This window comes from Artibeus jamaicensis, unplaced genomic scaffold (assembly GCF_021234435.1).
Source record: "Artibeus jamaicensis isolate MK-2021 breed Jamaican fruit bat unplaced genomic scaffold, CSHL_Jam_final scaffold_537, whole genome shotgun sequence".
NCBI lineage: Eukaryota > Metazoa > Chordata > Mammalia > Chiroptera > Phyllostomidae > Artibeus > Artibeus jamaicensis.
In genome coordinates this window covers 12,420,383-12,434,695 of record NW_026522047.1, presented here as the reverse complement: position 1 = coordinate 12,434,695, position 14,313 = coordinate 12,420,383, and the positions used below count along the sequence as shown (strand labels likewise).

Sequence of the window (14,313 nt, the reverse complement as noted above, 5' to 3'; positions counted from 1 at the left end):
AATCCCTCCACCAACAACATGCACTTAGAGGCATTTTAAGTTAAACCAGTACTTAAAGACTATGAAAAACAAGATGATTACATGTTTGTGGAAGTAGAAAGGGCAATTAAGAAAACCAGAACAATTTAAAATGCCATATAAATACAAGCGACCAGAAGTTGATTTAAAGTTTTTTCTTCTGTAATTTGTCTCCCCTTTGTCGTGGCACGCTCAGAGAAAGTGAATGCAGGGGGGGTGGGGAGGAGGGGTGGGGAGGGCGAGGGGAAGTGCAGTCCTGGGGCTGCTTCCCACCCTCTGCTCTCTCCCGCGCCCCCAGCCCCGTCTTCCTCCTCTGGGTCCCCCTCCCTCCTCCGTCGCCCGCCCTCGCTTTGGGGACTCCATCAGCTTTTGATTTGGAAGCACGCTGATTGGCTGGAAGCCGTTCAACACACGCCGGGCCAGAGCGCTTTGTCTGAGTTGAAGTGAAGTTGTACAGATTTTAGACTGGAGTCAGCAGCAATCACGGGTGTTTAGTCTGCAGCCGAGCAGAGAAAGGGAGCGAGAATCGCTGGGGAAGGATCCGCTGCAGACCCTGCCCTGGATGGATTACGACGACAGGCAGGGGGAACCGCGGCGGTGACAAGCAGATTCTGCCTGCAAAGCGGACAGACAGCCAAGGAAAGGCGAGGGTTGTTGGACTCCATGCCGACGATAGCTGGAAGTCGTGACACGGTGTGTATAAAACAAAAGTTTGCGAACTGTTAATTGCTGCTGTGTTATTAAGAGGCGCTTTCAAGTTTCAAGTACCAAATGTAGCCTAGCTTTAAGTTGCCAAAGGAAGTTGGGGGAATTGCTTTGCTGTTTTAAGTTGCTTTGTGAGAGGAACCTCATAAACCGACCGATGTACCAAACGAATGCTAAGATGCACTTTAGATTTGTTTTTGCACTCCTGGTGGTATCTTTCAACTCCGATGTCTTGGGCAAGAATTTGAAATACAGGATTTACGAGGAGCAGAGGGTTGGATCGGTAATTGCAAGACTATCAGAGGATGTGGCTGATGTTTTAGTGAAGCTACCTTATCCTTCCACTGTGCGTTTCCGAGCCATGCAGAGGGGAAATTCTCCTCTCCTCGTAGTGAACGAGGATAATGGGGAAATCAGCATAGGGGCGAAAATTGACCGGGAGCAGCTGTGCCAGAAAAACTTGAACTGTTCCATAGAGTTTGATGTGATCACTCTGCCCACTGAGCATCTGCAGCTTTTCCATATTGAAGTCGAGGTGCTGGATATTAATGACAATGCCCCCCAGTTTTCAAGATCTCTAATTCCCATCGAGATCTCAGAGAGTGCAGCGGTTGGGACTCGGATCCCTCTGGACAGTGCATTTGATCCAGATGTTGGGGAAAATTCCCTCCACACGTACTCTCTCTCTGCCAATGATTTTTTTAATATTGAGGTTCGGACCAGGACTGATGGAGCCAAGTATGCAGAACTGATAGTGGTCAGGGAGCTGGACCGGGAACTGAAGTCCAGCTATGAGCTCCGGCTCACTGCCTCAGACATGGGGGTGCCTCAGAGGTCTGGCTCATCCATACTGAAAATCAGCATTTCTGATTCCAATGACAACAGCCCGGTTTTCGAGCAGCCGTCTTACATAATACAACTCTTAGAAAACTCCCCTGTTGGCACTTTGCTCCTAGATCTGAATGCCACGGATCCAGATGAGGGCGCCAATGGGAAAATTGTGTATTCCTTCAGCAGTCATGTGTCTCCCAAAATTATAGAGACTTTTAAAATTGATTCAGAGAGAGGACATTTGACTCTTTTCAAGCAAGTGGATTATGAAATCACTAAATCCTATGAGATTGACATTCAGGCTCAAGATATGGGACCAAATTCAATCCCAGCTCATTGCAAAATTATAATTAAGGTGGTGGATGTTAATGACAATAAACCTGAAATTAGCATAAATCTCATGTACCCTGGGAAAGAGGAAATATCTTATATTTTTGAAGGGGATCCTGTTGATTCATTTGTTGCTTTGGTCAGGGTTCAAGACAAAGACTCTGGGCTGAATGGGGAAGTAGTTTGTAAGCTTCATGGACATGGTCACTTTAAACTTCAGCAGAGCTATGAAAACAACTATTTGATCCTGACAAATGCCACACTGGATAGAGAAAAAAGATCTGAATACAGTTTGACTGTGATTGCTGAGGACAAGGGGACACCCAGTCTCTCCACAGTAAAGCATTTTACTGTTCAAATCAGTGATATAAATGACAATCCTCCTTACTTCCAGAGAAGTCGGTATGAGTTAGCAATCTCAGAGAATAACTCGCCGGGGGCATTTATCACTGCGGTTACGGCCACAGATCCTGATGATGGAGAAAATGGGCAAGTTACATATACTATTTTGGAGAGTTTTATCCTGGGAAGTTCCATAACTACCTATGTTACCATTGACCCATCGAATGGACACATCTATGCCCTCAGAATCTTTGATCATGAAGAAGTGAGTCAGATAACTTTTGTGGTTGAAGCAAGAGATGGAGGAAGTCCGAAGCAACTTGTAAGCAATACTACAGTTGTGCTTACTATCATTGATGAAAATGACAATGTCCCTGTGGTCATAGGGCCTGCACTGCGCAATAATACTGCAGAAATCTCCATCCCCAAAGGGGCTGACAGTGGCTTCCATGTCACCAGAATAAGGGCAATTGACAGAGACTCTGGCGCAAATGCTGAACTCAGCTGCTCCATAGTAGCAGGTAATGAGGATAATATGTTTGTCATTGATCCACGGTCATGTGACATCCACACCAATGTGAGCATGGAGTCTGCTCCCCACACAGAATGGGAGCTCTCAGTCATCATCCAGGACAAAGGCAATCCCCAGCTGCATACCAAAGTCCTTCTGAAATGTGTGGTCTTTGACTCCGCAGAGCCAGTGACCAGCACGGCGATGACCTCAGTGAGTCAAGAATCTCTGGATGTCTCCATGATTATAATCATTTCCTTGGGAGCAATTTGTGCAGTGTTGCTGGTTATTATGGTGCTGTTTGCAACTCGGTGTAACCGAGACAAGAAAGACACGAGGTCCTACAACTGCAGGGTAGCGGAGTCCACGTACCAGCACCACCCCAAAAGACCGTCCCGGCAGATTCACAAGGGAGACATTACGTTGGTGCCTACCCTAAACGGCACTCTCCCCATCCGATCGCATCACAGGTCATCTCCGTCTTCATCTCCCACCTTAGAAAGAGGGCAGATGGGCAGCCGGCAGAGTCACAACAGCCACCAGTCCCTCAACAGCTTGGTGACAATCTCATCGAACCACGTGCCAGAGAATTTCTCGTTAGAGCTCACCCATGCCACTCCTGCAGTTGAGGTAAGATCATGCACTGCACCACTTCCCTCACAGAGTAGCTGCTCAGAAGTTGTGTTAAGGGCCCGTTTTGCAATTAAGAAGTAACAGTACTAAGAATATGCAAATAAAGTAAGGTGCAAGTTACATTGTGTATATGTAGCAAGTATGCAGGCCTGAGCATACTGTGTTAAGTTTTTCTTAAAGAATTTACTTGCATGTACTATGGAGAATATTGGAAAATAAATGTGAAGCTTTCAAAGGACTATCTGATTAGAATCCCCATACTTCCCAGATTAAGATACTGGGAGCCAAAAATGAAGGGGTTTGCAATATGGTCAAAGGTCTGGTCGGTACTTAAAAAAAAAAAAAAAGCCCAAACAAACAAACAAAACCCCTCTGGTCTCCAGAATCCTATGTCAATGCATGTTATTTGTTCAGCTTTGAAAATTTTTCTGATGTTATTTTTAGTACATGTGTTAGCATGTTGTATTTTAGAGCATTTTCTATGTGTTTTTATAACCGATCACATTCATCTGAACTATAAAATAAAGGAAATCAACCTGTTATTTATAAAGGAGTCCCCTTTCAAAAAGGAAAAAACCCCTCAGCTGTGTAAGACTGCTCAGGTCTCTCTGGTGTGCATTCACTGGCCTGGGTGGCCAGCTGCAGGGGCTGCCACAGCTCAGCACAGAGCTGAGCCTTGAAAAAACAGAGAGCATGGTCCTCATTTTTCCTTGCCAACAGCTCGGGAGGACTGGGGGCTTTGTTTCCAGGAATCAGTTCTGTCTCTTTGCTTTCCAGCAGGTCTCTCAGCTTCTTTCAATGCTTCACCAGGGGCAATATCAGCCAAGGCCAAGTTTTCGAGGAAACAAATATTCTAGGAGCTATAGGTATGAATTACTCTTGTGTTGCTTATTACATCTCAAGTTACATGGATGCTAAAGAATAAAAGCTCTACATACATTCCCTGATTTATCTTTCTAGATATGCCCTTCAAGACATGGACAAATTTAGCTTGAAAGACAGTGGCCGTGGTGACAGTGAAGCAGGAGACAGTGATTATGATTTAGGGCGAGACTCTCCAATAGACAGGCTGCTGGGCGAAGGATTCAGCGACCTGTTTCTGACAGATGGAAGAATCCCGGCAGGTAAGGGGGGAGTGATAGATGCATCCTTATTGTTCAGATCTGTTACACCGGTGAAGTGAACGGTTTCCCCCAGCTCCTATGCTCTTGTCCTCTGTGCTAAGTCTCTGTAATCTTCACACTATTAACAATGAACATGGCCTGAAACACTTTGCAGTTGTTTTCTTAGAATTCCTGTTAAGCAGTTGGTAGAGAAGAAGTAAGCATGAGAGTTTAACAAGCCAGGGAGAAAGGAGTGGGCAGAGGAGGGGAGGAAACCACACTCCTTTCCTCCTGGAACCGTCCTGTGCTGTGGGGCCCCGGGACACTCCTGAGCAACTCTTCATAAAATTACTGGGTGGCTCTTTTCACTCAGCAGCCTGTTTGGTGCTTGGTGGTGAGCTGGACTATAATTTGGAGGACACATTTCCTGTGATGGAGACCAACTCGCAGAAGCAGAGCTTAAAATACACTAGGAAATGGTATACTTTAACCACTAAAAATAGGAGAGAGAACACATCTTTGTAGGTGGTTTGCACAGAGCATTTTTTTGCCACCTTTCATTTTATGTCTGCAGTAGAGTAGAAGAGAAACAGAGTCCAGGAGAGGAATTCATGAGGATACAGCTGGATGTAGGGGATCCTAATAAGTTATGAGGCACTTTTTCCTTAGAATCCCTTCTCTTTAACTGTGCAGGAGAAAATCCCTGAACCAGCTGTGCAAAATACTGACTGCACCATTGAAGTGACCCTGTGACTAAAGACTATAACATGAAATCAACTCTTAGGAACACATAATGTTCCTTTGGCTATTTATGTTTCTAAATTCTACTGTATGTTGATCTAGTGACTGTTGTTCAGTAAATGAAAGGTGGAAGAAAACAATATTACCCGTCTGAGTCCATCAAACATCTGCTTTCTAAATACAGATCAGGAAGAGGGTTTTGGAACTAGACATGAGGGAGCTTCAGAGGGCCACAGAAATTCAGGAGAAGTCAGTGAACAGAAACTGACTCTCTTAGCTGTAGGCGAGGTGGGGGCAGTAGCCGCCGCAGGACTAGTGTTGGTCGTCGCAGTCACAGTACTGGCTGTCAGCAACGTCCCAGTGGTTGTTGCTCCAGGCCCGAGAGGTGTTCTGCACTTGCTGTCCTTCTCCCAGGGATGGGCGTGTGAGGTAGTAGTGGGTGGTAGTGGGAACAGTGGTGAGATATATAGAAACTGAAGCTTCTAAAGGTTTAAAATGCGTCCAAAATAGGCAACTTGTCCATGTGAGAGGTGAGATTTGAGCCACTCCCATACTCATCAATACTCTTCGATCAAGAGTAATGATCTGAAGTCACAGGTGGTTGCATGGTTTTAAAAAGTAGGTTGAGAGGCATGTTTATTCTTTGTTTTAGAGTCTTACTACTCTCCATGACACTGTTAAATGCTCCTTATTTAATTGTGTTTACACTGGTAGATACCGCATTTCTGGCAGGAAGGGCTTCTTGTTACTCGAAGGGCCATATAAACATGAGAGGCAGGGTTGGCTGGGTCATCCATGGTGCCTTTGTGTGTTTCGTTTGGTTTTAGTTTTGAATTCATAGATTTCCTCAGCCAGTTTAGAGAGAAAGCTCTGGAAAGCTGTGGGATACATATGGCTTTAGACAACTGGCTGAAAGAGAATCAGTTTTATTATTTTTATCCATGAAATGAGTGTGTGTGTGTGTATGAATAAAATGGCTGGATTCCTATTATTTTGTAACACGGACAGAGCTCTAGTTTTGAATACTGGGCTCCAGTTTGGAACAACCTGACTTCCCAAATGACATTATTTTATAAAACAGAAAAATTGCTTCATGGGCGCAATGTCAATATTTCATTACGTGTTTTTTCTAATTATATGAAGTCTAGTCACTGAAGTTTTAACTTGGTAGCCCAGTTGAAAAGAGAAGAACTACCCCTATTTACATTGCCTTGCAATTTGTGGGCCTAGATATCGCCTAAAGTCCTTTTGGTTCTGAAGTTTAATTCTAGTAGCTAATCATGGTCTAACTCTTAAGAAAAGATCAAGACTTCTCTTTTCACTCTTCCTTGTATTTTCGAAGTTACCAACACTAGATATATGTGTTCAGGGCAGGAGAGTTCTCTGGTGCTTGAGTTAAAAATTAAAGTTAAAATAAATGTTAAAGAATAAGGACATTGGGGACACGATGGTGAGACATAAAGTCTAGATTTTAGTGAGTCTTGTTTGGTGAATGAGTTTAGACCTCTTCCAAGTCACGTTTCTTTTTAAAGTTAGAGGCTCACTTTACCTTATCATTAATAATACTAGTTAATATATAGACCGCCTTTAAGAAACAAGTCCATAGTTGTACAGTCACACTTGCCGGTGTGTGGGGGGAGCTCGTTGTTGGCGTGTGGCGTCGTGTGACAACAGGTTGTAGTGGAGCAGATGCGTTTCTGTCTGACTAGTGACCTGCCTCCCTGTGGGGTGTGGTGGGAAGGACTTGGCAGGCACAGAGCACCAGAGTATCACCAATGACCCATAAAATATGTTAAGCTTTACTCATGTTTGGCTAGGATAGAACAAAATGTGCATATGGAGTATTTACACAGATATAATTATCCTTTAATTATAGTCATCATTCCGATGATACTTCACCAGTTTTCTGGTTAATTCTTCACCCTGGCAGCTTCTGCCAGCACATTTGGGTATAAAAGTCATGCTTTGAAAACTTATATTCCCAGGACATACCCCACGTAGGACAAAAATGAAGTCTATAGGTAAATGCCATTAACAGAAATCAGTACAGTTTTTGAAAGCACGCATGTTTTTAGGGCCTTGAGTGTCTTATTCCAACTGTTTTTCTGCATTAAACTGTGATCGAATATAGATTATGTTATGTTGCACTGCCTGCCCACTGGGTCACTTCTGGTCATTCGTTCTATTAACTCCCATAGACACAGCCTGCATGCTGAGCAGCACAGTCACACGCATTTTTGTCCGTCAGCCTGTGTTTGTTAGCATACTTTCCCCTGTACTCACGCACCTTTGAAGCACATCTACTCCTGCATGATCCCTGTTTTCCCAGGCTGCTGGCTGTGCCAGCGTGATTTGCAACATACAGGCTTTTGAGTTTGTTTCTTGAGATGCTCCTTCCCGGCCCAGCTCCTCCCACTTTTCATCAGACTGTCCTCAGTGATGATTTAATTCAAACATTCCTCTTTCATTCTGCATTCTTCATTCTCACGCCGGTATCCTGGTTCCGATCCTTCTTCCATGGCTGGTTTTACTTTGCAAGCATATGAACTGATAATATCCTCTCTCTAGTAGCTTCTCCCTTTGCTAAATCTTTTATAGCGTTTGAACAACTTTTCATAACATCTTAATGTGCATTTTTTAAATTTAAAATCAATCAATAACTGACTTGTTGCCCAGCGACACCCGATGAAACCTATACATCTTGGCATTCTGAGGCCAATGAAATTGACTCCTAGCTTATGAATTCTCAGTTTTGGCTTTTTTTTTAATAAGTAATTTTTATTTATTTATTTATCTTTAGAGGGGAGGGAGAGAAACATCAATGTATGGTTGCCTCTAGTGCATCCCCTGCTGGGAACTGGCCTGCAACCCAGGCATGTGCCCTGACTGGGAACTGAACTGTGATCCTCTGGTTTGCAGGCCTTTGCTCAGTCCACTGAGCTACATCAGCCAGGGCCCAATTTTGGCTTTTTGTGTCTTCTGTGATAGACTGGGCCACCTCTTCATATAACATACCAATTCTTTGCTCATGTGCTTTTCTACCTAAAAAAATAAAAACAAAACCAAAAAAACCACAAAAACCACCTGGCTTCTTTTCACTGGGTCTATTTAAATCCTATTCATCTAGTTTCAGGTTTCTCTTTAAGGACTTCAGCCTCCAAGTTCACTATTCTTCTCTTTCCTTACATGCTCTCAGCATCATATATTGGCACTCTAACCGGGTATATGGCCTCATTTGCTACCCTTGACTCAGAACTCGATCTGAAGCCATTTGAGGGCAGGGAGCTGTCAGAACACTTCATATGTGAGAGGCTCTTCCAACACATCCGTTTGATCTCTCATTAACTACTGGCGTGGCAGAAGTTAGGCACACGTTTTTCTTCTAATATTTCATGCTAGCTTCCTGCCCTGCCTGTAAGATTCATAGAGGATGGTAACAGAATTGATAGTCATGTAGTGGAAAAGAAGAGTTCTCTGTCTCCCTCACATCCCCCCTCCCCAGGGGAAAGAACCTGGCGGTGTTTTCTAGGAGGGACGGAGGGATGGGCCACTTGCAGCACTTGCCAACAAGCTCCACGTACGTGGGATGTGGTGTGGAACCTCTGTGGCACTGACGCAGGCGTGCACTAAAAATGTTGCACATAGCTGAGTCTCCAGAGAAAAGATTGAAAATGTCAATGAAATGAATGGAGAAATGCCCTCTTCTGTATCATGTGCTTCCATAGCATTATTTTTTGCCACCCCTCTGTCCATGAGTGTTCCCTTTTCAATTTTTCTTATATTCTGGATTTTTCTATTTTTGTGTTCTTATTTTAGAGTCGAAGTCCCATTTATTTATTGTGACATTGTAAAATAGCATTCCCTGTTTAAACAGTCCCTATGACCAACATGACTTCTGAATGTGAATTATCATTGTGATCACACAGATTGTATTTTTGGTTACATGTTCATTCTATCTACAGCTCTAGAAATTTGGTCATGCTCAGGATTCTCAGAAGCCTATTTATTTCTCCCCCCCTAACATTTCTCCTCTAAGGTTAATATCCCTAAACATTAAAATAAAAAGTCAATCAAACAGTTAAGTCATTCCCACAGAGTTAAAAAGGCCAGAAAATAAACAAAAGATGTCACCGGCCCATTACCCTTCCCTGTAACAGGACATGAGAAAGACAACAGAGATAGGTCACCTTTCCATTTTCAGAGACTTGGGCAATTAAGAAAAAAATTCATTGTCACTTTGATAGTTACTTCACTGGTTAGAAAACCTCAGGGCTATTGAGGCATTCCAGTTACTTTCAACTCCTTTTGGTTTTGTCCACAGCAATTGATGAACAATAGTTGGCATTTCCAAGTTATAATAATGCATGACGTCAGCACATCCAAGCTTACCTTTACTCTGAAATCATCCTTCCTCATTTAAACTTAACCTTTCTCCATGACACAAGGATTCTCCATGCTCGCCCGCTTTCTCCTACCCCACAGTGATTCTTGCGGAATCAGTATTCACACTCTCTCTCTATTTTCTCTACCTGCTTTGTATTTTTAGCTTTTCTACAATCAGAGTTTTTTTCCCCACTCACAATACTTGCTCTCATTCTTCTGGATAAATATCCAGAAGTGAGGCTGCTGGATCACATGTCAGTTCTGTTTTTAATTTTTTGAGAAAACTTCATTCTGTTTTCCATCGTGGCTCCACCCATTTTGTATTTGCAACACAGTGTATGAGGGTTGAATTTCTTCTCATCCTTCTCAACATGTGTTATTTTTTGTTCTTTGTAACAGCCATCCTGACAGCTTTGAGGTGATATCTCACTGCGGTTCTGAGTTGCATTTCCATGATGATTAGAAAACATACATGGCCTGGCTGGTGTGGCCCAGTGGATTGAGCACGGGCCTGTGAACCAAAGGGTCGCCATTTCGATTCCCAGGCAGGACACGTGCCTGGGTTGCAGGCCAGGTCCCGGTTGGGGGCATGCGAGAGGCAACCACACATTGCTGTTTCTCTCCGTCTCTTTCTCCTTCCCTTCCCTTCTCTAAAAATAAATAAATAAAATCTTTAAAAAAAGAAGCAAACATGCATGAAGGCCAGTTCTCTGCAGACACTTTCACCTGGTGCTAAGGATGCAGCATTATACCCAATAGACAACTTGCCTCCTCTGACAGGGGATTTGGCCTTGTTCGAAAGTCATTCTTTTTAGCAATAACTTCATAGAAAGAGAAATCTTGCCTAAGCAGCCAGATCTATAGAATCAGCTCTAAATATGTAGGTATGGCTGTATCAATCCAGTTGTCATGAAAATATAATTCCTTTAAATTTTATGTCTTCTGTGATTTGCTCTAAAATGAAAATTATGAAATTAGAGACCTAATTGTCACTGGGAGAGATGGATGATTTTTGGAGTATAATTTATATCTTCACATTTCCTGGTTGTTATGTAGTTTAGGTACTGTGTTCCCAAATTTAGAGCTTTTCCTCTTTAGTTTTCTGCTTTTCTCATATCATCTATTATTTCTATGAGTGTGGCCACTCACAGCACAATAAAAGCACCATAACAACTGAAAGAATGGGTTTTTCATGTTCTTCATCTTTTGATGTTTTTCCATCTATTTGAATTTCAAATCTTTAAAAAGAAGACTTCTTAACAGAGTAACTACAGATGCCTGGTAGTTGAGGATAATCTACATTGCTATTTTAAATAACAAGTCCATAAATAACCCAGAATACCTTTAAGAGAGATTAAGAAGTACAATGACCTGAAAGCTTATTATATTCTCAATGCTTCCATTAAAAATAAAGTAGGTCAGATAGACCCCACTGTCTGGAAAGTTACTCAAAGGCATTACTCAAGGATTATCTGGTAGCATTATAGAGTTATGGATTTCACTTATTGTTCCTTATTGTTCCGGTGTTTTTAGAATTTATATTCAGCAAATATCTTCCTACCCACACCTTACCTCTTTTACAGTCATTCTCGTGTTTAAGTTACCAATCCCTTTGCCATTACTTGAGTAGCAGAAATTATATTCCTGACAAGTAAGAATCCTGAGTCCTCCTCTCCTTTTTTGATGAACAAGAAAAAACCAGATATACAGGATGCATAAAACTAACCGTCACATCAAAGCCAGAATTGTGGTTCATCAGATGTGTACATTAATGGGTTAGTATCAGGATAGTAGTTTCAACGGTCTCATTCTATGTTTATTTATTTTTTTAATAAAATGCCTTGCCCCCATCCCCTGAGTCGTGCCCCGTGTAACCAGGAACCCCTTGTTTCCCCGCGCGCAGCCATGAGGCTGTGCACGGAGGAGTGCAGGGTGCTGGGGCACTCGGACCAGTGCTGGATGCCGCCGCTGCCCTCGCCGTCCGACTACCGGAGCAACATGTTCATCCCCGGGGAGGAGTTCCCGGCACAGCCGCAGCAGCAGCACCCGCACCCCAGCCTGGAGGACGAGGCCCAGCCCGCGGATGCCGGCGAGAAGAAGAAGAGTTTTTCCACCTTTGGGAAGGACTCCCCCAACGAGGAGGACGCGGGGGACAAAAGCACGTCCTCGCTGCTCTCGGAAATGAGCAGCGTGTTCCAGCGCCTCCTGCCCCCGTCCCTGGACACCTTCGCGGAGGCCAGCGAGACGGATCGGGCCAACTCGCTGGAGCGCAGGAAGGGACCTGTGCCGGCCAAGGCCGCGGGCTACCCGCCGGGCGTGGCGGCCTGGGCGGCCAGCACCCACTTCCAGAACCCCGCGGCCAGCCCCGCGCCCGCCCTGGGCGCCCACCCGGGCGTGCAGCCCTCGGCCAAGTGGCTGCCGGCCATGGAGGAGATCCCCGAAAACTACGAGGAGGATGATTTCGACAATGTGCTCAACCACCTCAACGACGGGAAGCACGAACTCATGGACGCCAGCGAGCTGGTGGCCGAGATCAACAAGCTGCTCCAGGACGTGCGCCAGAGCTAGGGGACTTGAGCAAAGCGCTTCTGTTTCCATATGTGTGGAAACAGGGGACAGAGAACCCCCCGAAAGAACGGGCATTGCCAAATCGTTGCATTTATCATAAATGTGTCTGTGTATATTGAATATTAAATACTGTATTTTCGTATGTACACAATGCAAGTGTGATTATTTTAATCTGTATTTTAAAAATACATTTGTACCTTATATTTATGTGTAATTTAACAGACAAATTTTATTTTTTTACTCCCATGACAAACACGTCTTTCCTAGTCACGTCGAAAGTAGCCACCGTTCAATCCTGATGTACTTACTATTCACTGGTAACACACAAAGGCACAGCTTAGATTAGCTGCTTTGGGGAGAAAGGGTTACGCTGTAGGCACAACCCCTCTAAGGCATCATAGAATTCTTCCTTCTACTAAGGATCCAACTTTTTTCAATGCTTTTTAAATTAAGCACCAATAAAAATGTTAAACTATTTTATTATTGTTGTTGTTATTATTTGTACTGCTCTCTGCTAGTTCAATTAATCCAGCTGTTACAGCAAAATTGAAACACGAGGTGAAATTTTATTTCCGAGCTGGGCAGTCTGTTTCACAGTCAGCGATGAAAATAGGGCGAGAGTCATTTTTCCCCAACTCCCAGTCCCCTGCTATTCCAGGAGGTCACACTGGCCTGTTCTTGAGAATATTTCTCCTGAAGTATTATTGTCTATTTATAATCAAGGTAAACAAAGAGCTTCATTCCATCCCTGTAAAGGAGATGTGCTCCGAGGAAATGGAACCTGTCCTGTAAATGGGTAACAGTGCGTATTCCAGCAGCATGAAGTATTAATGGACAAAGACAATTATGTTGGTTTCCCTCCTGGGGTAGTAAATATAATCGATTTATTCTGAAACCGATCTGTTTGAACCTTCCCCTCTCCTCTCACAATACTTGAACCTTTTTTTAATCTTCGCAATGTTGGTTTTTTTTTTTTTTGCTATAAGTATTCACGTTTAGCTTTTGTCTCCAGTGCATGATTTCATATATTTGCTTTTATATTTAGTCTAAGAACATTTATAAAATTGCATTTTTGCTATTGCAATTCTGTTTTATTTGTTGTGTGACAAATGTCAAATCCTTTATTTATTGTGCTGTTATCTCTCTGTGTGGAATGCTTTGGTAAGAAGGTCGTTATTCCGACTGTTCTCATTTATGACCAAGCTTCTCTATTAATGTTATTTCTATGAATACACTATCTTGATTGTACTCTCCAGAAAATATTACTGTCAATGAAAATAAAAGAAAAATTAAAGTAAAGCTAAAGAACTGTCCATAAATCAGTCCTGTTCCTCTACAGGTATGCAAAAGCTTTTGCATAAAGCATATCCTTCTTGAAAAGATAATTCCAGGTTAGATTTTGAATGATAAAGAGGGAACATTCAGCGGGCTGGGCAAACAAGAAAAACACAATGGAAAAGGAATGGATTTGAGATTTGTAATAAAAATGAAAAGAGTCTACAATATTTCCAGCAGATTAAATCATTGAAATGCATTTGAAGTCTAAAGAACATGGAATAATCAAAGGGTAATTGGTTTACCATTTTTTAAATTAAAAAAAAAACCTTCCTCAGAGCATTGTGTATAAAGTTGTGTGTGTGGGATGGGAAGTACCCTTACAATGTTTCCATTTTCCTCTACTCTCTGAGTTCTTTTGGCTGGTCTAATAATTTAATCTGCATGAGGTCGGTTACCAGGAGAAAATAACCAAATTCAGTCACACATGTATGCACGGGAGCCCCATACGCATGGTAGTTTCGGAAACAGAGACGCTGCTTATGTGGCGTTTCAAGCTCCAGATGAGGTCAGGCCGTGACTTCAGAGGGTCATTGTGGGACAATAAGAAGAGCAGACGTTCTGTAATTAGCAGTTTGTCCTGCTGTACAGATAGGTCCCAACACAGGTAATATCTGATCATCTCATCATGGGAAAGGCCTCAAGTTCCAATTCTTCCTGGTAGTTGTGGGGGAGGCACAGGTATATGTTTCTTTTGAGCTCACGGGGTCTCAGTTGCCTTTGGCTGAAAATAATCCACAAGAGGGGCATCTTGGTGACTCCTTCTGAACCTCTGCATTTCCAAGAGGGAGAAATATGTTTCCATCTCCTTGG

General features: G+C 43.1%; 1 protein-coding gene across 2 annotated transcripts; it reads left to right on the top strand.

The window, feature by feature from the left end:
* Positions 1–449: 449 nt before the first annotated feature.
* PCDH18 (protocadherin 18) lies at positions 450–12,640 on the top strand. Of its 2 annotated transcripts, none has more exons than XM_037126150.2 (4): positions 450–3,367; positions 4,148–4,236; positions 4,331–4,494; positions 11,501–12,640. In XM_037126150.2, exons 1-4 carry the CDS (start codon positions 881–883, stop codon positions 12,163–12,165), a joined length of 3,405 nt encoding a protein of 1,134 aa, XP_036982045.2. In that variant the 5' UTR covers positions 450–880; the 3' UTR covers positions 12,166–12,640. The 2 variants fall into 2 exon arrangements, with proteins under 2 accessions (XP_036982045.2, XP_036982046.2); XM_037126151.2 differs by having other exon boundaries at positions 451–3,367; positions 4,151–4,236.
* The last annotated feature ends 1,673 nt before the right edge of the window (positions 12,641–14,313 follow it).